We start from the raw sequence: 24,399 nt of genomic DNA on the forward strand, positions 1-24,399 counted from the left end.
TGACATATCAATTCAATCAAACAGAATGAGCTTAAATAAAATAGATCAGACACTTCTTTATCTAGGCATCTAAAGGCAAGTATCATGATATTCTACATTAACAAGTATTCTAATAAAAATGTCTGGAGCTTCTCAACCTCATACTAGATAGCATATGCCCATTTACTAGACACCACAACAAATTTATCTAGTTTAGACATGATTTATCATGAGATATAACTTATCCCATAAATGTATAGGTAATCTTAGGAATTACATGGTATAATAGCCCTATCTATAATAATAACAACTTGTGACTAGGCTATTTAATTTCCTATAGGTTGTTTTTCAACAAGGTAATCTCAATCCTTCTATACTTTAGGCACCTGTTGTCGATTAGCAAGTAAAGAGAATGATTGATAGGGTTGAATTAGCCCAACACTTTTGGGAGATGGGTTTAAAAGTTAGATGTACAATCAAGCCTATATATAATCATCCATATTCTAAATGGATTGATAAGTTGCATCCAATTCCTAAAGGAATAAAGATAAATGATTTTAAATAGTTTCTTAGAAAAGATAACCAATTAATAATGGAAGACATCACCAAATTTATTGATCAATGTGGTGATGATGTTATCAATCCATTTATGAAACTCAAGTCATTCATCATTAACCAAAACAACATTTTACAAATTCTCTATATTGTCACCCATATCCATCAACAATTGAAAAAAGATAAAGGCTTATTTTATAAGTAATTATATAGAATAAAACTAGAAGTAACATTAGTTGACTTGACTAGGGGAGTGTAGGACCTAAGAGAGTATATAAAGAGTTATGCCCTTTATTTAGGATGCAACAAAATATATAAAAATATGGTTTTTAGGAATCAAGTACTTAGATATCTATACCTTTATGAATGATGTTGCTCAATATGAAAAGATGATGGCTAAGTGTACAAAACAAAAAAATACCACTAAAGGAATATACCTAGTTAGCTACTTAAACGAGGTTATGATCGTCCATTCAATGACTAATTTTGATTTTGATTAGGAGTTTGAAGAAGTTCAACAATAATTTATATTAGTCACAAAACTCAAAGAAGGAAAACCAGTTGAGATTGTTGCATTAAGAATGCTAAAAAAAGCTACCAAGCCTACCAGTAAAGAAACAAAAAAGAAGAAAATGACTAGTGGGAATAAAAAGTACTCATTTAATATTAAAAGAGTAAAAGAGATATCCAATCAATTAAAACTGTCAATTTAACCCTTCAACAGTATATTCATCAACTATCCACCTCCATACACCTCATATCCACAACTAAATCAACCAAAATAATTAATAGTCTTCAATCCACCTCTATATTGCCATAATACTTTGATTTCATAGCCTCTGATATGGTTAAGATGCCAGTCTAGGTACTTTTCCCTAACCTGCCTCTTAAATGCTAGTCTTTAATCCGTATATTTAAGCTTGCAAGTGTGCTTGGGAAACCTATTCATTGTGATGTACCTATTGCTTCCATGACTCAGCTTTCATATGCTAGAGTGCTTATAGAGGTTAACCTGCTAGTTGATCTGCCTTCCTCTATAAACCTTGTCTTGCTCAATGGTTTGCTCATATCCTAGCAGGTGATGTAGAAATCTTTACCCTGTTTTTGCAAGCAGTGTCGAGTTCTTGGACATACAATTTCCACATGCATCAAAAGTTCTAGTCACAAACATAAGAAACGCTCCCAAGAAGCTCTTTCCCGCTCTGGTTGTTCTAATCCTTCTGCTGAAACTATTGTTGTTGAGAAGCAGCACCTACATAGTGCAGAACCTCAGGGTAAGGTTGGAGTAGATCCCATGTTTGCTGAAGTTACAGTGGCTATGAAGGAGAGGACTGCTGCTTCTAGGAGCAAAAGGACTAAACTAGCTTAAGCAGGGCTTAAAAGTGATAAACCCTTTACTTCTCTAAATGTTGTGCATGTCTCTAATTGTCAAGGAACCATCTCAACCCAATAGCTTAAGCTGTTAGGTGAGGTCCCATGATATGATTTATATTATTCTCTAACACTAATAAACCTCCCCAAATTATTGTTGCAAATGTGGTGCCTCCTAAGAGGCAATATTTAACTCACAGTCGAGTTGCTACTTCCACCAACTTTGGCAAACAGGGGAGGCCAGATTGAGTAAATTGTTGTCCCACCAAGAGTTAATCTATGGTTGACTTTAGACATCAGAGTAGTAAAAATTATGTTGCCTCATCCTCTCTATGATATTATTTATTTTTATGGATCTTTTATTTGGCAAAGGAGCTTGTTCCTTCTGTTTTTCTTAATTTGTATCTTATGTGAATATTTATCTTAGGATTGTTATGCCTATTTGCTGACTATGCTACTTTATTGTGTTGTTGCCTTTTGCAGGCCTATCTTCTTAGCTGTATTTGCCTACTTTCCTCTGGTCTTGTTGCTGAGGTTAGCTTATTGCAAAGTTGCTGGTTTTTAGTGATTTGCTGCTTGGGGCTTTGTTTCACTGGTTCCTTTTCATATGCTTCACCAATGCCTATTTTTTGTCATGTCGATAGTGCAGTGTTCCTGCTTGGTTACTCATGCTTTGAAATATCCTATTGCAGTGTTGCTGGTCGTTGTGCTGGTGCATTACCTGCTTGCTCCATCAGCTGTTGTGGTCCTAGTAGAGGTTGGTTTTGGTTCTGCTAGTTAGTTGAGCTGCTTTTGGCTACTGTGGTTTGTTGGAGTTTGCTTTGCTCTTTGGCTTAGGGTGTTTTCTGCTTTGGTGCCTTTTGTTTGGATTTGTTGTTTTATATGCTTGCAGGTTCTGTTGTCTGCAGGTCTACTGGTCGGATAGTCTATTGCTGCTAATTTAAAGTTGGCTACGTCTAACTGCTGTTTAGTCTGGTTGTGATGCATGGTTGGTGGTTTTGTATAGCCTGCAAGCTTAGTATTTTTGTTCAGGGAGCATGATCTTTTGTTCCCTAACTTCAGTTGTATTAGTTTGTTCCCTTTGTTCACCTGTATATTCTGACTTGTTGGTTTCTAACTTTGTTTCACTTTTAATCTATACAATTTCTTACATTTGATAAAAAAAAAAAAATTAATAATCATCATAAACAAGTTTAATTAAGCAAGTGAATTGGGCTTATTAGCAAGCAAAAATGACTGATAGGGACTTGTTATCGAAATAAAGAGATTAAAAATCAAACTTCATATTTAGGACCTAAAATAGTATATAAAGAGTTATGCCTTTTATTTAGGATGCAACAAATATATATATATATATATATATATATATATATATATATATATATATATTTGTTGCATCCTAAATAAAAGGCATAACTCTTTATATACTATTTTAGGTCCTAAATATGAAGTTTGATTTTTAATCTCTTTATTTCGATAACAAGTCCCTATCAGTCATTTTTTATGCCTTTTATTTAGGATGCAACAAATATATATATATATATATATATATATATGGTTTTTAGGAAACAAATACTTAGATATCTACACCTTTATGAATGATGTTACTCAATTTGAAAAGATGATGGCTAAGTGTGCAAAAAAAATAATCACTAGAGGAATATACCTAGTTAGCTAATTGAACGAGGTTGTGATCACCCATTCAATGACTAATTTAGATTTTGATTAGGAGTTTGAAGAAGTTCAATAGTAATTTATGTTAGTCACAAAAATCAAAGAAGAAAAACTAGTTGAGATTGTTGCATTAAGAATGCTAAAAAAAAGGCTACCAAGCCTATTAGTAAAGAAGCAAAAAAAACCGAAACGACTAGTGGAAATAAAGAGTACTCATTCAACATTAAAAGAGTAAAAGAGATATTCAATCAATTAAAACTATCAATTTAACCCTTCTAAGTATATTCATCAACTATCCATCTTCATACGTCTCATATCTACAACTAAATCAACCACCATAATTTAATAGCCCTCACAAACAAGTTTAATCAAGCAAGTGAATTGGCATATTAGCAAGCAAAAATGAGAGATAGGGACTTGTTATTGAAATAAAGAGATTATGAATCAAACTCCACATTCTCTAAAAAGCTAGGGACATTACATTAAAATATATGTATGAATTTCAAGATATAAATATAAGATGAAAAAAGTATGGTAAAAATGTAAATATAAAAATAAAAATAAAAACAAAAACAAAAATAGAGTTGATTAGGTCAAAATCACACTAGAATTTGCTACTAGAAATATTTTCATACCATATAAAGTTTCATATAATTTTTATCAATAGATTTAAATTATAAAAAAAACAAAGTATTGAACAAAAAATGGATTTGCTATTTTTAACTTCACATTTCAATAAAAAAAACTACAAATTTATAAAAGTCTTGTAAGCTTATGTTTAGTATTTGACGAAGTGGAATACTTAATGATAAAAATTACAAGGCCTTCCTACCTGGATTTAAGTAAAGAAACAAAACAATATGTGTGTGTGTATATATATATATATATATATATATATATATATATATATATATATATATATATATATATATAATCCATGAAGAGGATATTTGGAGAAATTGTTCTTTGTTGAATGCCTGTTGATTTAAGAAAAAACTACAAATAGGTAATAGTTTTCTACTTTAAATTTTTTTTTATTTATCTTATATATACATAAAACGATATTATATATCTTATTCTATCATTGTCACCAAACTAGTGTTAATTTCTTTTAACTAAAATAAATGATAATTTGCCTTATATAGTTTTATATAATTTATATCAATGGATATAAACTAAAAAAAAATCTATAATTAATAGGAAAAACTATATTTGCATATCTTTTGTTGTTTAAAATCACAAAATGATTAGATGATTAAACAAGTTAGTATATTTGTTTAGTTTATAATTGTCTTGGCATGCACGACGTCGAATGATGGAGTTACCTTCTAGAATGAAAGAGTTTTGGGTTTAATCATATAGTTATGATTTAAGGAGTTGTCACCTCGTATCATGGTTAAGAAACATATGGTTTGCGAAAGTTTGGTGACAATGGTTTGCAAAAGTTTTTTATATAGAAAATATGCATGAAAAACATATCACCTCTAATGCACTCTACCTATGGTAAGTTGCATTATTGATTGATTGTTATTATAAGTCGTGTTTATATTTGTTGGTCTCATTTAAGGTTCAAGGCAAATCTCCTTTCGTAGGGAAGTCTCTACCTTATCGCATTAAATCATAACCATTCTAAAACCTAAATTTTAGTATTGCTTTTATTTTCTTTGTTGTATATTTAATTTATAGGATATACTTTACAATGCAATTTCATACCCTTAAATAATAAAGTTTACAAGTAATTCCTAAGGTTTATTGTTATTAATTCATTTAATTTAATACCGAGAATATACGTTATGTTGTAAAATTCATACCCCAGATATTAATTAAACAAATTAATTTTTGTGTTATTTTTAAGATTTTGGACAAATTCTAATGGATAATCATAAACTAGTTATGATATCCATTTTGTCTTTTTGAAACATGATGAGAATGCAAATTTTTATATAAAAAATATGCATGAAAAACATTTAGAATTTGGTCGTATGCACGGAAACAAAACATATTTTTGTGTTTTTGGAATAGAAAATGTTTAAGTAGTGGGTTTTGGTCAAGCCAAAAGGCAATTAGGCCAAGGCTCGACCCAAGAAGAATTAGGTCCTGCCACCCTAAAAAAGTGGGTCTTGGACATTCCCAAAGGCAATGGGGTCGCAGCAATACCCAAGGAGAAATGGGTCTTGTCGCCCTAAAGAAGTGGGTCTTGGTTGGCCCTAAAGATAATTGGGTCGAGCCTAAACCCAACTAGATTTGGGTCCTACTACCTAAAGAAGTGGGTCTTGGTCGACCCCAAAAGCAATTAGGCAAACCTAGACCTAAAGGAAAAGGGGTCCTGTCGGCCCTAAAGAAGTGGGTCTTGGTCGGCCCTAAAGACAATTTTGGGGTCTTGATTGGACCCAAACCGCCGGCAGTTGGGAGGAGAAGGACCGAGTCATGACCCATGAGAAAATGGATCAAGATCGACCCCAAGATGAAGTCGAGTCATGACTCGCCCCCTTGGGAACCGGGTCAAGGACAACCCAAGTGAGGTTAATTAAATGGCTTTCTGCATGCAGCAAACTTGCTTCAAGTAGGGAAGAAAGGTGGAGATCCAAAGGAAACAATTGTATGTCTCACCGTGCCAACTGTGGAAGGATACAGAGAGGAATTGCCCCATCATTTAATGGCTATGATCCTACACGTGAAGAATAATTACTAAGATCACAGAATAGGAATAAGAATATTTTAGTTTCCTAATTTGCTTGATTTGATTGTAAATCACACGAGATTGTATCCTAGGTTAGTGTAATGAGTTGTTTCCTAAATAAAGCTACGTAGAGGCTATATATAAGCCTCCTAGGCTAACCTAAAAAAAAGAAGAAGAAAAAAAAAAAAAAAGAGAGAGGAGAGAGCAATAGAGAGGCAAAGGGAGAAAGGAGATGAAAACTAGTAGAGACAAAAGGGAAAAAGACATAGAAATAAACTTAAGAGATGGACGCCATCAGAACAAAAAAAAAGGAAGAGCTAAACAAACAAGAGCACTTATAAACTAACCAGCACTCCTTCAACATCGCCTTCATCCCCTCGTTTCTGTCTCCAGGTTTGTTCTCCTCGTCTCTATGCATGCATTTTCTTCTTGAACAGTAACCAAGCAAGCATGCATAGGGAAAACTCATGCGTGCCTTTTGTTTGCCCAGCCGAGTCACGAGGTCCACTCCAGCCACATGGGCCGCACTGAACCCGGCCTAAAGGAATGAGATTTTTTTCTCATGTATTTATTTTATGATTTGTTTTTATATATATATTGCAAAAATACAAATCTGATATTAAAATACGCGTTATCAAAATAAAAATAAAAACGCTTTGTTTTCATGTATACGGTCAATACCCTAACATGTTTTGAACTTTTTTTTAAAAAAAAATATTCTAAATTTAAAAGAAAATGTGTTTTAGCATGGATTTCTTAAACACAAAAATTATTTTCTTACATTTTGGATTTTACAACATATTTGTAAATTCCAAAGAGTGTTGGCTAATATTCCAAAAATACAAAAATCTTATTTTTGGGGAATTCATATATTATTCACTATTAATATTTGGATAAAGAAATCCTAAAAGGGTTAATATCCAAAATATTATAAGGAATAATTTGTTATTATTACTGTTAATGTTTGGATAAAAAAACCAAGTGGTTAATATCCAAAATATTTTTCTAGAGATAATAAGTCATCACACAACTTTGAAAGAAGCCTCGATTATAATTGGGGACATTTTAATTTTTGGCTCCCTAGTTTATGAGCCGTGAAAATATGAATCAAACACAGATTTCAAGATATCTGCATTGGTTCTCCTTGGTACTTTATAAACATATTTAAGGTATGATCCACATTGACCAAGGGTTCTTTCTTTATAGACTTTAAGCCCGAGTTTGTTCATCATAGCAAACTTACCCTAGAAAAACTGATGGGATTAGAAAACATCAACACTATAACAGTCATGAGGCAAGCCAAACACCAAGCAGCTTACCTTAAGTAAGACGTACTAGGGGTGCTAAAAGCGTCCCTTTACATAACCAGTTCCTTACCTTAGAATCTCTATAAACCAGTTAGGGTTCCTAGTGACCATAATACTAAGTGGCGATTCCCCTTTTCACAAAACAAAGACCCTGAAATCAACCCCCCGCTCCGAGAAGGGTCGCCGTAACGTTGAGCTCTCACGAAGGTGTGACAGGAAGAACATGCGAAGGACCCATAAATAATTTTAAAATAATCCCTAATTTTTTTTCCAGAATTTTAAAAACCATTTGAGGCTTGTCTAGTAAAAGCACAAAAATGCATTTTAAATCAAGCAAGACACTAATTCAAAATAAGTTATTCTTTCACCATTTACGAACTTAATAATCCAACAAAACAAACATTCAAACATCTAATCTTGTAAATTTGAAAAATTATATTCAACTTACATACTAATTCAAGCTGGTCAACACAAACCCAAAATATAATTTATATGTCAACATTTAATGTCCAAAAAGCAATCACAACCTAAAACATAATTTTAAATATGTTGCCTAAAAACCTTGCTAGGTTTTTAATTAGCGGGAGCCTTGTTAGGCTTAAAACCTTACAAGGTCCTTTTGCTGGAATCTTAATAGACTCTTTCTTCATAACGCATTTGCTAGATTTTTAATCATTGGAAGCCTTGTCAGGCTCAAAACCATGCTAGATTTTTTCTATAGAGTCTTGCTGGATTCTTTCTTTGTCAAAACTTTGTTGGGTTTTTAATTGATGGAAGCCTTGTTAGGTTCAGAACCTTGTCGAGTTCTAATTTGCTAGGATCTTGATGGACTCTTTCTTTGTCAAAACCTTGTTGGTTTTTAATCATTAAAGCTTTGCTGGGCTTAAAACCTTGTTGGGTCCTAATTTGCTAGAGTGACTTTTTCTTTGTCGAAACCTTACTAGGTTTTTAATCACTGGAGCTTTGCTAGGCTCAGAACCTTACTAGGTTTTTTTTACTGGAGTCTTGCTGGACTTTTTCTTTAAAACCTTATTGGGTTTTAAAAATGAAATCGAACCTTGCTATGCTCAAAACCTTGATTGGTTCATGTTAGCTAAAGTTTTACTAGACTTTACTAAGGGTTCTTTCTTGTGCTATTCTTGTGTAAAAACTTGTACAATGCTTTTAAGTGTTATTCATGCATTTTTACATATTTTTGAAATATAGGCCCCCTTCTTACAAATCATCTTTTGATTGGTGTAAAGGTTTGTTGTTATCGATTTAGCCTCTTGGTTGCTCAACTTAACTCTTTAACCCATCTAGGTCTCACCCATATGATCAATGTGTTTGATTGCCTATTCATCTTATTAGCCTGCTTGGGTTTTGCCCATGTGATCAATATGATTTATTGCTTTTTTGTTGCATAACCAAGACATTTAGGCAATAAATGAACCTTTGCTCGATTACTTATTCTTTGAGAAGTGACAAACTTTTTTAGCCATGATGTTGCCCCCTGGCCGGATGATGCACCCTGATTTATGGCATTCTTGCACCATTGCATACTCTTTTATTTTGAGGGAGAAGCGATGTTCCCTTATTCTCACTTCTCTGAAGGAGTTTATCAAATCATTTATTGCCAATGTCAATTTTAAATTGCCCCCCGACTGATTTGGTCGTGCGTATCATTTATTAAATACACTCATTAGATAACATTTTCCAAACATCATAACCATCTTTGAAAGGGTAAAATAGACTTTTTAGTCATGGAAAATGCCCTATAAATGTAGCATTACTCTCAACCACTTATGAAGTTCATTAAATCATAGATTGTTTTTAAACAACATTACTCTCAGCTAATTTAGGCATTTGTCATTGTTAGACTTTATTCATAGCCTTAAAGGATTTGTTAAATCATCATTTAATTATGTGCTTTTTTTCCCCTAGCTAATTTAAATGTTCTTTGTTATCCCTCTTAGGGTCCACTGTATTACCCTTTAGTTACTTAACTTTTCAAGGACGATTTATAAGAAGTGTCCATGTCATTTCTGTTAAGAACTTTGCAAACTAGGTTAATGACCTCTTTTGTTTGAAAATCACTTTCTTTTTTCGGAATCAACTCGTGAAATTCAAAAATCATGCTCATTCAAGTCTAATTATTGCAAAGAAATCAAAAGATGTCATTTTAAAAGTGTTTATTTAATCGTAACCCCAAGACATGTCATTCATCACTAAGATGTATCTTTTTTTTTTTTGCATTTTTGGTTGAGAATTGACATGGTAATGGTTAAGAGAGAAGTGTTAGCTTAAAGTTGTGTTATCCATAAATCAAAGGAATTTTGTTTTTTGCATTTTAAAAATAAAAATCTACTTGATGTAAGTTTAAAACAATTTTTTTTTGAATTTTTTACAATTCCCAGAGGCTTTAATCTTTTTTTTAGGAAAAAAGATGATTTGGTATGGTGAAGGTACATTATGAGGTGATTTTCTATTATAAGTTTCAAAGCAAGAGGCTCAAGTAAAACTCGAGGTTTTGTTAAGAAACATTTATCTCTCTTTTTTTTGCATTTATTTTATTAGCTTGAATAACAACAAGTAACTTGTTCATGATGTCATGATTCTTGTGAAAAGGGTCTTTTGCATTTTAAGAATGTTATTAATTGGTCCAAGATACTTACATGATGTCAAGATAATGACTTTTGGCTATGAAAGAAACGCATTCGTAGACTCAATGAGTGTTTCAAGGTTTTGAAATTTAGGATCACTACAATTGTGTCTTTTTTTTCTTTCATCATGTTTCTTTGATTCACCTTTTTTTAAAATCAAAATGTAAGTATTTTTGAAAGATAAAAAATTTATAATGCTGATGAACCAGCAAGTTCATATACAATGATTAACAAAAAAGGGAATAAACTCCCTTAAAGAACTTTATATAAAACCATCAAATAAAAGCTAACAAACTAAAAATTAGCAGACAATGGTTATGAGAGGAACTAATATTAAGAGGTTCCCAACCTAACACAAAGCAAAAGGCTTAATTCACCCTTTTTGATTGCTTTGGCGGGGCATTTTTATTTTATTTTGACCTAGACTTGGTCATTTTTGTCTTTTTATTTGGGCATACCCCCCAGCATTTGAATTTCTTGGGCTTTTTGGATTTTTCATGGCATCTTCTCGGTCTTTGATCTTTGAATTTTTATTTCCCCCCTATTATAGAATGCGATCCCAGTCAAGATCAACTCTTGATCTTTGGAATTTCATTTACCCTAGTGTGAGGTGTGATCCTTGTTAGGGTTTATACAAGGAAAAACTTATTTAGACTCAAATAGGAACCATAAAGGATATATTTTAGAAAGTGAAGGGATAACAAAGATGGCCTTTCATCATTTTCAAGCACAAGTAGTTATAACTAATAAATTTTGTCCATGTTTAGTGTAATTGTTTGGAACTTTTACATAAAGACTTATGTTTTTATGAATCAATGATTAGCAAATCGAACTAAATACGATTATGCATAAAACTAAAATATGGCCTTAGAGACATCGAGTGCGAGCTTTTTATGCATTTTTTATTTTTTGTGTCTTGGTTCAAAATTGTTTGGTCACCTCAGAATATGAGTTGCTTGAATGATTCCTATTCAACATTGTTTTAAGCAAACATTGACTTATTTCTAAAATAAAAAGGCAAGTCCAATTTTTTCAGGATTATTTTGATGAAAGGGGTTTTTACAAAATTAATGTGACCAAAATATTTTAAATAGAGCCAAGGAGTTAGTTATGAGGGTAAATAAATTTTATGAGTTTCAAAGGGTTTTTTCCTTTTTAGTGTTTTGCAAGACACATTTTAGGGTTCGATCATTTGCCCAAAACCATTTTTATAGGAAAATATTTCTTGATTTCAATATAGATATTAGACTATTAAAAGGCACAATCCATTAAAAGATACAACTGAGTTTTTGCAAAACATTTAAACATAAAACACGGTCTTGAAAACCTTGTTTACAAAGCCAAAATGACAAAACATGTTGACTACATCAATTTAGCTTCTTTTCGTTTCTTCAACACTTAAGCTTTCATAATCATTCTTCTTCTACATTACTCTTAGAGATTTTCTAGCCCTCAAATGTTATTTGCCCAGCCTTAATAAGCTGAAAAAGTTTGTCCTTGGAATAATGGTAATTTTCAATGTTATGCCCCATTGCTCCATCATGATAGTCACATGTATAGTTAGGCTTATACCACTTCGGGTATGGTTATCGAAATAGTTTATGTGAAATTAGAGTGATTTGTCTCATACTGACCAATTTCTTAAACATCTCTTTCAAAGGTAAGGGAAGAGGTGGTAAGGCCTTTTTGATATGTTGTGGATGTCCATGTGATTACATTGGAGTCCTCTTATTATTCCATTACTTTCTTGGTTGATTTTGGTTGAACCTTTGTTTGTGGACCTCGTTGTCTTTTTTTTTCCCGACATCAATTCTACCTACTATTATGGCTTACTTGACTCTTTTAACCACTATATTAGTGAAGTGTTGGGTTGTGGCACCAATCAGATGGTCAGGATAAGGGTCTTTGAAAGTATTAGAGAATAGATTGATCATTTCTTTCTCAAGCAAGGGTGGATCAACTTGAACAACCTTTTCTCTCTACCGTTGAGCATATTCTCGTACTGATTCATGGCACCTTTCTCTAACATTAATAGATTGGATTAATTTAAAGCCTTGTCCATGTTGTATTTGTACCGCTTGATAAAGACATCCACAAGATATTTCCATATTCGGATCTTGGAGTTATCTAGCCTTATGTACTAGCTTAGTGTAGCCCCATTCAGGCTATTTTGAAAGAAGTGCATTAATAATTTTTCATTGTGCATAACTTCTATCACCTTGTTGCAATAGAACTTAAGGTGAGTGGTAGGACACTGAGTTTTGATGTACTTTATAAACTCAGGTTATGAGAATTCTTTGGTAAAATCACATTTGAGACTAAACACATTTCAACTACTTGTACGGGATCATACAAGTCTGTTATTTCAATAGCCTTCACTCTTGCTTCCATCGTTATTATCTTGCTATAGTTAATATCCTCAACATATTTCATTTTCTAAGACTTACTGGAAAATGAATAAACAATTGTTAGAGCCGGCGCATGTATTGTGGCCTACACAAAGGTTGTGTTACACTAGGGTTCTAAGCTTATCCTGTAGTTCTTTCTTTGGGCTGAATTGTTGCAAAAGTAACTGGCTAATTAAACGGGCCTTCATTAGAGAGTTGTATAAGTGTCTACTTAAGCAAGTTTATGATTTGAGCTATGTTAGCCTCCATGGAGTCCAAGTCCTCTTAAAAATGGGCATCGTAGCAAGCACATTTTTTATCCTTTATACTTCTTTGTAGCAAACGAGTGTTGTAAACTTTGTGAATTGAGGCTTTCTAGGGACCTATATTTTAACATGCATATGCACACATGATATTTAAACATAAATACATGTATGTTTATAAATATAAGTGTATGCATACGTATCTCAAATATAAATTAACTTATTCAAATGGCTAATTAATGACTTCTTTGTTGAATAGGAGCAAAAATATATAGTCTGATTAATCTGAAAAGATCTTTCCCAAACTCTCATCTCAATTAAATCTCATACATATTGGAGAGTACAAAACAAAAAGATGGGTCTGATCTCCTTTCATTCAAAAAAGACAAAATGGTTTTTATATGCAATAATTTCCCGACTTTGGTCTTTAGACAATTCCCTCTAACTAGTTACATTATTTATATTCTTGCCCATATTTAGAAAAAAAGTCATGGTCTTAGCTCAGAAAATCCTATAGAATTTAGGATTATTGATCAGGTATGCTTTGATGCAAAATGAATTATTATGGAGTCCATATCCTAAGGGTAAGTTCTAGCTGGTACATGAGGGTGAGGTTGACTGCCTAATCTCAAAAGGGTTTATAATTTGCCTAGTGACCACCTTTTGTGAAGGCAGTATAGAGGTCTATAAAGAATGGTTTGGGCATGGTATAACCGTCATTACTAAGTAAACACTCAGTTTATAATTGGATGTTTCACAAATCTGAACCATAACTGAAAGTCATAAGGCAGATCGTTACTCCTCACTTAACCAATAATTCAAATGCATAAAGGCATTAACTCATATATGATGTACTTATGCATGAGCAGTATGTAAAAAGAATGCATGCTAAAATTAAATTGCATAGACCAACAAAAATAGACAAGCAAAACTCAATCTGACCAAACAAGTTTCTAGTAGAGTCGTCATCCTATCATGACGTGCACCATATCAAATGGTGGAGCTACCTCCTGGAATGAAGAATTTTGGGGTTTAATCATAAAGTTATGATTTAAGGGAGTCGCCACCTAATATTATGGTCACTAGGAAACCTATAGTCCGCGAGAGTTTGGGTAATGAGACTAGTTATGCAAGAGGAAGACACATCACTCCCAGTGCACCCTACCTATGGTACAATGCATTTTGATTGATTGTTGTTCTAAATTATGTTTCTATTTATTGGTCTCATCCAAGATTCAATGTAGATCTCTCTTCGTAAGGAAAATTTTTGTTTCTATTTTTGTGTTTTTGGAATAGAAATTTTTTTTGAATCCTTTTAAGTTTTCTTGAAGTTTTAAGAAAAACCAGGTACTTTTAATACCGAGTTTATATCTTACAATATAAATCTATAGCTCAACATCAGGCAAAATTATTAGAAGAACAAGCGAGGAACCCACAAATAATTTTAAAATGATCCCTAATTTTTTTCCCAGAATTTTAAAAATCATTTGAGGTTTGTCTAGCAAAAGCATAAAAATGCATTTTAAATCAAGCTAGACACTAATGCAAAATAAGTTATTCTTTCACCATTCACCAACTTAATAATCCAATAAAACAAACATCAAATCTTGTAAATTTCATGAATTATACTCAAATCGCATACTAATTCAAGCTGATCAACACAAACCCAAACATAATTCATGCATCAACATTTAATGTCCAAAAAGCAATCACAGTCTAAAAAATAAACTCATAATTCAACACAAATAATCATATCATTTTGAAATTAAAAACACACATCAAACCAAATTAATAGTGTCCAAACAGTTTAAAAATTATACACAACAATAAAACTTTTCCTAGATTTCACAAATTTTATAGTTTTTTTTTAAAAAAAGATTTGAGGTTGTAAATTGACATTTCAAGGTGCTTTCCGTGTCTAGGAACTATCGAAATTGAGGCTGGAAGTGTAGGAATAGTGTTGGCATGTGTATCCATTCGTTGTCACTGCTGGAGGGAAGTGGGTTGGTAGATCTAATGCTCCTCTATCTCCTCTTTACTCATATACTAACGGTGATGCTCACTGCTGCTGGAGGGAAGAGATATGGCTTTCCAAAGCTTTGATCCTCATATCTCTCTCCTTTCTTAGTTTAACTTCTCTTATTATAGAAATGCTTAAACTGCTATAATTCACGGGGGCTGAGGGAGAAAAAGAGAAGGCAGTGTGGGGACAAGAGGAAAAGAACCTCTCTTAGAGGAACTCACCACCACTAGTGGTGTTGTGGCTGAGAGAAGAACACAAGGTTGTCACAGTGGATGCAATAACTGGTATTAGTCCTTTTCTTTTCTAGTAAGAAAGGGAGACGAGGTTGTCTTGGTGTCAACCTTGGTTGGTGGATACTGCAAGATTGTTTAAAAAAAGACCTAGAAATGTGTTTTGGTTTGGGGTTGGGTTGTTAGTGGTGTAATGCTGCTAGGTGTTAGCTTATGTAATGAGCTGCTAATGTGGGTTTGATAGTGGAGGTGAAGGGAGTGTCACAATGAGAACTAGTTAGTGGTGTTTGGTTAATGGTATTTGGGTTGTTGTTTATGGTGGTGTTTTTGTTTTGAGATGAGTTGTAAGGGAGAGCTAGCATTAGCGATGGATGGTAGTAAGTGGTTGCTTATGGTCGTGGGGGAGAAGAAAGTTATAGGTGTCTATTTTTGTGTAGTGGCTAATGAAAGGCACACTTAGGTGTGAAATGGTTATCTTTGCTTAGAGCTAGGGAAGATGATGGAGAAGGTTGTTGTTTTATGGGTTTTTAATGGGAAGGTAGTTTTGAAATGATGATTTTTTAAGGCTATTAGTTATTCGGGTAGGAGTGATAACCTTTTGTTGGTTGGTGGTTGGGTTTAGAAACAATAAGACTAGGGTTTCTATTTTGAGGGAGTGTGTGAGCTGAGAGAGTTTGGTATTTTTCATTTAGTTTTTTTTTTAATGGCCTCCCTCCTTTTTGTGAGAGATTCCTTTACTATTTATTGGTAAAAAAATTGCATTCTTTCTCTCAATTGCTTAGTCCCCAAGCAACCTAAATTTACTTTAGTCTTTCATTTTTTCTTTTCGCTTTTGGTCTCCTTGTCCATTTATTCTATTTTTTATTTGTTATTTTTTTTTGCATTTTGATTTTTTTGAAGATGGTGCATTAAAATTGAATGCATTAAAAAGAAATTTTTGAATTCTGAAAATATTAAAAATGATGTAAATATATCAAGAATATATATATATATATATATATATATATATATATATATATTGTATTTTGATAATATTTAGAAATTAAAGGGTTAAAAATTGAGTTATGAAAATAATCATGCAATGTAATAAGAAAATGGTAAACTTGCAATCATTAAAAAGGCTAGTATGTTTACTAAATAAATATGTGTGTGTGTGTCATAAAAGACTAAAACACAATCCTAATATGCATACTAAGGGACCGTTTGGAAACACAGTCCAACCCGCGTTTCCAAAAAATTCAAAATTTTTTGCTAAAAATTAAGTTTTTTTCATGTTTTCAGATCATTTTGATGTGTTGATCTCAAAAATAATTTTTAAAAAATAAAAAAATATTATTTTGATGCATTTCTAAGTGAAAAGCATTTTGAACCGCAACCACAATCCTAAACAGGCTCTAAACGAGTATAGAGTTTGTACTTAAACAAAACTAATTTAGGGTACTTACTTGTTAAAGTCTTTATAATATAACTAAGATGAAATTCTTGTTGTTGTCAATGATTAACTTTTTTTTCTTAAAATTTTATTCCTTGTCACTTGATGCAAAACAACTTTCTTCAATAATTCTCTTAGAATTCCAATAACATCACTTTGAAAACATGCACTTTTTTAAGGTTTGTGAACTTAATGGTATGGACTCAGTTTTCTCTTTACAAAAATAGATTCTTAAAATCTAGTGTAGAAAGAATGAATAAGAGAACAAGACTTAGAAAAACCAACAACAAAAGAAAAAAAAAAGAACTCAAGAAATCTCTAAGATTTTCTTTCCACCTATCCAAACACTTATTTATAGGACTCACGAATCAAAACATTAATTACTCAAAATTCATGAATATTCATAATTCATGAATGTTTATTAATCATGATTAATTTTAATAATTAATGAATATCTATTAATAAATATTCATGAATGTTCATAATTCATGAAAATTAATAAAAAAATCATGAATACATTCATTCTTATCACATTATAATTAATATATTGATTCATGTACTAAGATATTTTAGGGACTAATTGTTTTTTATAAAATAAAAACTTAATAAAAGGGAAAAACATATTTTTCATTAACCAAATTTAAGTACAAACTCATGAACTTATAAGCCTACTATACAATAGCCATCTTTCTAAGAGAGTAATCAAGAAATATTCTGGATTCTATCCCTATCCAACCCATCACCCTTGCTTAGCTTGCTTCGCAAGCTTGATCCGACTTGGTCAAAACTTACCCTATAATGGGTCTAGCTAAGATTGATCATAGTAAAGCAAAGTGGTTAGGCTAACCAATAAGGTTGGTCCATTCCAAAATATCTATGATTTAGCATAAGATGATAGTGGGTTGACTTCCATTCTCGAAGCCTGTAATCATAAAAGGAGGCATGGGAGAAAAGACCACCAGAAGAGGTTGCTGATCCAACCAAAGAGGGTGCTGATCCGCTGGCTAACAATCTGAAAGACTAGCATCATTCCCTTCCCATATCTATTCTAATCTATTCCATTCTTTTTTTGTCGGCATTGGCTACATCAATCGGCATCACCCTCACTAGCTTATCCCTACCTCACTTCACTAGAAAACAAACAGAAAAAAAGAAACAAAGATGTGATATGAAGGAACCTAAACAAAAGAGTCTTTCAGACAACGAAGCTTATTTAGCGGACGGATCAACGACAAAGTCTCGCTGATGCTTCTCTTGCACCTGCGGATCCCAGGATTTCTACTCAATTCAAAGAAATGGCGTTTCCACTTAGATTTCTTCATAGACGGGATGAAGGCTTCCACCAATCAGATGGTTTTCATATTCTCGAACTGCTATCTTCAGAACGTGCGGAAAAAAACAGACTCAAGCAAGAGAATACGGTTGAATAAAGCAGTGTTAGAGTGTTTTTTAAAAATTTAATTTTTTTTATTTAAAATTAATTGTTTTATATTTTTATATCGTTTTAATAATGTATTATATCAAAAATATTTTTTTTAAATAAAAAAATTATTTAAACTATAACCATTACTACTATTTATCTTTTGACTAATCATAATGTTGCCCTCATGGCCCTTCTTTTACTTCACTTATTTTGTATGACTAGAAAGGGTATTATTAATTTATATATTAAGCATAATCTATGTATTTTTTTAATAAATTTAATAAATTATTAATTTATAACCGGTCAAAAATATTATTTAATTGAGAATATTAATTTATTAAGATTAAACTATACATCCAATAATCATTCCTTCCTGCAGAGTTTGATTATTGCTCGGGATATTAAAAAAACAAAACTAATTAAAACAAAAACGTAAAAATAAGCAATAGTTTTATAATGAATTTTTTACGATGACACATGGGGGTGTAACAATCCAGAAGCGAAGACTTTGAAGCCTCGGCTTAGAGGCCCGCTAAGAAGCCCATATAGGACAATTAATTATCGCATCTGGTTGACCTGCTAAGATCTCACGCGCCTTGAAAGGCACGTGGGTCCCGACCAGTTCTTTTTGGCATCCTTTAACTCGCACTTTGAAATTAAAAGCCACTGCCATCACCACCATCAGCCTCACTGTTGCGTCTTTGCTTCGCTTTTGGTTATTTCTAATAAATTTGGTCAGAGAGTGATTCTCGAGAAAGAGGAGGAGAGAAGCAGATGCTTCCCACATTTGATTTCACTTCACATTCCCTTCAGGGTTTCTAATTATCTACTGCTATGACTGAGAGAATCAAGCTTGGTAAGTTTTCAACCTTCTGTTCTCTATGTTAATACTATCCGAGGGTTTTACTTGATGATATACGATACAAACAAAGAAGCTTTTAATTTTTTCTTTTCCTTTTCAAAATTTACTTCTAGCACCCTCCTACTAGCTGCTTCTATTATCTTCGAGCGAGCGAAAGTGAAACAGAAAGCAAGATATTTGAGGAACACTACTTTTGTCTGAAAGATGAGTTGGGTTTGTTTTTGAATTTTATAGGTAAGAGAGAAAATGATCTTTGGGAGGGATGTCAGAAGCAAGAAGAAAAGATGGTTGATGGAAGAACATAGCCATTTGAAGATGTCGTCATGGGTTCCAAACGATTATCCACCTCCCCTTTCTCCTTCCTCGTTGTCTTCCCCATCTACAACTAATACTGTTTTCCATAAAGATTCAAATCCTTCATCTTCTGGTTCTAGAATTAGCCCTGCTGTTCTTTTCGTTATAGTGATTCTTGCTGTACTATTTTTCATCTCTGGTTTGCTCCATTTGCTTATTAGATTCCTCATAAAACATCCAACTTCTTCAGCTGCCTCCCAATCTAATAGGTACCCTGAAATATCTGGTTCAGACGCGCTTCAAAGACAGTTACAGCAGCTCTTCCATCTCCATGATTCTGGTCTGGATCAAGCTTTTATAGATGCCCTTCCTGTTTTTCAGTACAAAGAGATTGTGGGTCCAAAAGAGCCATTTGATTGTCCTGTTTGCCTGTGTGAATTTTCTGAGAAAGACAAGCTGAGATTGCTTCCTATGTGCAGCCATGCTTTCCATATCAACTGCATCGACACTTGGCTGCTATCCAACTCAACATGTCCTCTTTGCAGGGGAACCCTTTTCAATACAGCTGGGTTTTCAATGGAAAACCCAATGTTTGATTTCGATGACTTAAGGGAGGATGATGGGTGTCCCGGTGATGGAGATAATGTTTTCATTCCTAGTCAAAAGACTGGGGAAATTGAAGGAACTGTTGTTGAGAAGGGGGTTTTACCTGTGAGACTCGGTAAATTCAGGAAGCTAAATGGTGGTGTAGGGGAGGCAGGAGGAGAAACTAGTAGCAGTAATTTAGATGCTAGAAGATGTTTTTCAATGGGTTCGTATCAGTATGTGCTTGGTGATACAGACCTCAGGGTTGGCTTAAGCAATGAGCGGCAAAGTCGTGATATCAAGCCTGCCAGAGGGACCGAACAGAAGGTGAATCTTTCAGTTGATGGAGATTTGGAGGAAAACAAGATTAGTAGCTTGAGCCAGGGTGAGAGCTTCTCTGTATCCAAAATATGGCTTTGGCGTAATAAGAAGGGAAAATTCTCAAGCTCCCCAGATGCACCGATGGGTATGCCTTCTTAACTTAATGTGGATTTGCCATGGATGGATGGAACGCTGTAACAATTGAAGCCACTTTCTCTTGTAGGATGCTAATTCTTAAGGTATTTTCTTGTCTACTCATTAGCCATTGATCAAAGCTTGTTGTGCTTTTCATTTTGATTTTGAATTTTTTTTTTGCTGGATGCTAAATCAAATCAAAAATATTCTGATGACTGGTTCTGGTTGTTGGTGCTCTGCTCTTCTGCTTGTAAGTAGAAATTTGATTCCAAGTGCTTTTTGCATTTATGAGGAGGATATATGTATAAATGGTTACGATTTCCCCAGCCCTATACTGAAAGTTACATAGCTGCTTATTTTGTGTTTTTGAGCATATTAGCAACACGCCTGTAATTCTTATGCAATGGACTGGAATTAATTTTTATGTTGAAAACATTTCCATTCTCGTAGTGCTATACAAACTTTTAATACAAAATTCTCATACAAACACATATGTCAGCTACTTATATATATATATATATATATAAAATTTATGATTTTACAACTTATGAATTTGACACATCAGTTTGTATAAAAAGTTTATTTTTAAATCATTGTTCTTCCATTTATTAGACTGCAATTCAATAGAATTAAAATTTATCGTTTATGATGGGCAACCCGACTCCAAAACTCATGGTATAAAAAGATGAGTGTTTAGTTACTATCTCAAGATAATAATAATAAAAAAAAGATAGAGACAAATAATAAATCTATTACTGATACAATTGTTAGGTTTCTAAAAAAAAACATACATAATCGAAACTATAAATTTAAAATTTTATTAGGAATTCTAAGGATTTTATTAGACAGGTCTAGAGTTGTTTAAGTTTTATATAAAGATTAGTTGAAAATCAAATGTTTTTATTTTTGTTTTCAATAATTGTTTTAAAGCTAGGTTGTTGCAAACAACAAATCATTCAAGTATATGATATCTAACAATAATTTATATAAATTACAAGTGATAAATCTCTTAAACTCTTTTAGAAAAGAGAGATTGCTACACTTTCTATTTTCTTTTGTGTTTTAGTTGTTTTTGTAATTAATATAGTTTTTTTTTATATGCAGAAAATAAAAGACATAACATTTTATTTATGGAGAAACTTGAAAATTCAATAAATAACAAAATATCAATTTGCTTTTTAAATAATATCACATATATTATTTTAGGATAACTCTAGAAATTTATTCAATCAAGTTAATAAATTTTTACTTGATTTTTTTTCTAGATTTAGAATTGTAATCCTTTATATTAATGACACTATATTTTTCAATTTCTAAAACTTATTTACAATTAAATTACACTTGATTCATCATCTCCTTTTAATTTTTGGCCAATAGTATTCTTATGTGTGTGACCTATTAAGTTTCATAATAAGTTGACTCAAATTAAATCATAATCAAATAAAAGGATTAAATAAATTAATTATTTAATTTATTATCAATTTAATAATTGATTTATGTTTTATAATATCTAGTAACCTGTTATTGTTATGATCTCTTATATATTATAAAAGTTTTAAGTAGTTTGACTTAACTTTTTAGTAATCAGATTTTTAGTGTAATTATTATTCATTCATTAGGAATGTTTGATTTAAACATTATAAAATGAAATATATTTGTTTTTTAAAATTATTTTTGTTCTCAACATTATAGTCATTGATTATATGAATAGAATTTGAAACTTTTTTTAAATCTTATTTTATATTGACTAAGGATTTTACAATAAATACTATTTGATAACAGAAGAAATATATTTTTCTAATTCACTTAGGACGATGAATTTTCTCTTGAGTATTTAAATATCTTCATATAGTTTTTGATATGCTTGACATTTGTTTATTTATTACCCTTGATTAGGATAACGTGTAGTCAATATCAAAACATAACATTTCTTATATAAGATAACTTAATTATATTAAATCTAAGAATTTTTTACACAAATATCATGTGAACCTTTCTATAAAATATGTGATCTCTCTTTATGAAGTTCCTATGCGAATCAGTTCAATAAACATGTTATGTAACAAGCATTTACATTTTAGTTATAAGTGTCGCTCATCCTCAACTTATGAGAGTAATTGTTTTTTTTTTATAAATGAAGAAATACAATATGTATTGGTTTTAATAACTCTAATTAATATAATCTTAATAAAACATTGATTAGAAATAATGCTTTGATACAATAAGAATGTTATAGTTATAACTATAATTTTCTTTGCAATTTCCCATGGATTCTATCTTTACTTAGATTCATTAATTAAATATCAAATTTATTAATCAAATATAAATAAATATTAAAGATAAAAAACTTTTATTAATAATAAATATGTTTTATATTAATAAAATCATTGTCATGCGTAACCAACAAATTAGTTGTATAACATATTCACTAACATAATTTTAGAGTAAATTTTTGTATTTTCAAAATAAAAAAGTATAAAGGGAACATGTCTCTAAAAACAATATTTATTATTATGATATAATAAAAAAATACAAAGGGGACATGTTTTTTAAAAACAATTTTTATTATTATGATATCCCCTCTAACATTAACAAGATTGAGAACTTAATGGATATTGCTTCCCTAAACTATATGACCTATATGGATCTACATTTTAGATTGGTGTTTGATTTCATTTCAAAAAAAAAAAATTATTTTTCTTATGAATCCTATAACCCTTACTTGGTGGTTGCATATCTAAGGTTATTTTAGTGTATTTTGTTTTATATTTTAAATGTTGTGAATAAAATTGGTCTAGATAAAATAACTTTTAATAGCTTGGATAAAATTGGAAAAAATAAATGAAGCAACAAAGTTCCATTTTATTTGCTTTCAAACGAGGGACTTCTTATTACTAATGACCCATTAATTAGGGTTATTTTCTTTGTATAATAAGATCTTAAATCTTATTTACAATGTCGCATTAAAAAGATCTTGTATGCGTGCGGAGTCGTGATGATTATTTTTTAGATTGAGATTTTCATGATTTGGATGAAAAGAACAAAAAATTATTATTTTTTATCAGTAAAAAAAATGATGAATTCGCCAATTAGTATCCCCCCTTTCTTTCCTTTTTTTTATAGCCGAGTTTAAAGATGGTTTTCAAAACTAAATTATAGGAGATTCTTTCTCATTTCTTGCTTTTTTTTTCTTGAAATGAATCTTCTCTCTTATTCTTTTGTTTTCCTGCACTTTAAATATATAACAAGCTCTTGGAGCTTCTACAAAATAGTTTGAAACTTCATAACTAAAGTTTGGCCGAAAATGGTTAAGCACTCTTCATAAATTAATTGTGGCAAAATGAAGAAGAAAACAAAGATGATCATAGAGATTCTTTGAAAAAACTATCTTAATTTCACAAATAATATCAAAATGAACTTAGGAATCAACTGATTTGTTTGCTATGAACAACCATCATAAAAAAAAAAAAAAAAGCACCCGTCCATTAACATCTCTCACACCAAAAAGAATCACAAAGATTTTAAGCCTAAAAAAATATCAGGGAAGGGGGAATACTTGGATAGATAAAGAGGAATAAATATTAGAAATAGAACCAAATACCTGCAATACTTTAACATCCAAGCAAACAACACAGGAAGCACCAAAAAAGAAGAAAACACCATAACATCTGTAATACCTGCTAAAATTGCCATTGAAGATTAGAGGGGTGAGAAAAAATAAAAAGTAAAATATGAAATACTTGCATCAAAATCATTTTTTTTCTTTTAACTCGTTATGGCCACCTCTCATCGATCCTCTCTCTGCCCATACATCTCTCTTCACTGTGATTTCCTCTGTTTTTTTTTCTCCAAATCTCTTTGTCAACATCACCAGTCTCTTTCTCTTCACTGTGATCATCGAGGTATGAAGCATGCACTCTACAACATCGAAACATGCCTTAAATCCATGCCTCGATTACTCGTACAACATCCTAATAGTAAAAGTGTTTCTCTTTTTGTGCTGGTTTGGTGGAATACCTGGTGATGCTTCTGTCGAAGAAGAAAGGGGGAGGACGAGGAATGGTGGGGTTTGATGCTTAGGAGTCTAGCTCAAATTAACCTCATCGTATTGACAATCAAAGATTCAAGTATATAAAGAAACTTCCGCTCTATTTCAAGACAAGAAAAAAAAAACAAAAAAAATCAACAATATCACTGCCACCAAATCTCAATCCAGATGTTTCTGAAGAAGGGTCA

The 24,399-nt window shown here is 31.9% G+C and overlaps 1 protein-coding gene across 1 annotated transcript; it reads left to right on the forward strand.

The window, feature by feature from the left end:
• The first annotated feature begins 18,640 nt into the window (after positions 1 to 18,640).
• Positions 18,641 to 20,489, forward strand: LOC133690700 (RING-H2 finger protein ATL46-like). The gene is made up of 2 exons (XM_062110960.1): positions 18,641 to 18,822; positions 19,063 to 20,489. Exon 2 carries the CDS (start codon positions 19,075 to 19,077, stop codon positions 20,185 to 20,187), a length of 1,113 nt encoding a protein of 370 aa, XP_061966944.1. The 5' UTR covers positions 18,641 to 18,822; positions 19,063 to 19,074; the 3' UTR covers positions 20,188 to 20,489.
• Positions 20,490 to 24,399: the final 3,910 nt, after the last annotated feature.

The sequence above is a fragment of the Populus nigra genome, chromosome 1 (assembly GCF_951802175.1).
Source record: "Populus nigra chromosome 1, ddPopNigr1.1, whole genome shotgun sequence".
Taxonomy (NCBI): Eukaryota; Viridiplantae; Streptophyta; class Magnoliopsida; order Malpighiales; family Salicaceae; genus Populus; species Populus nigra.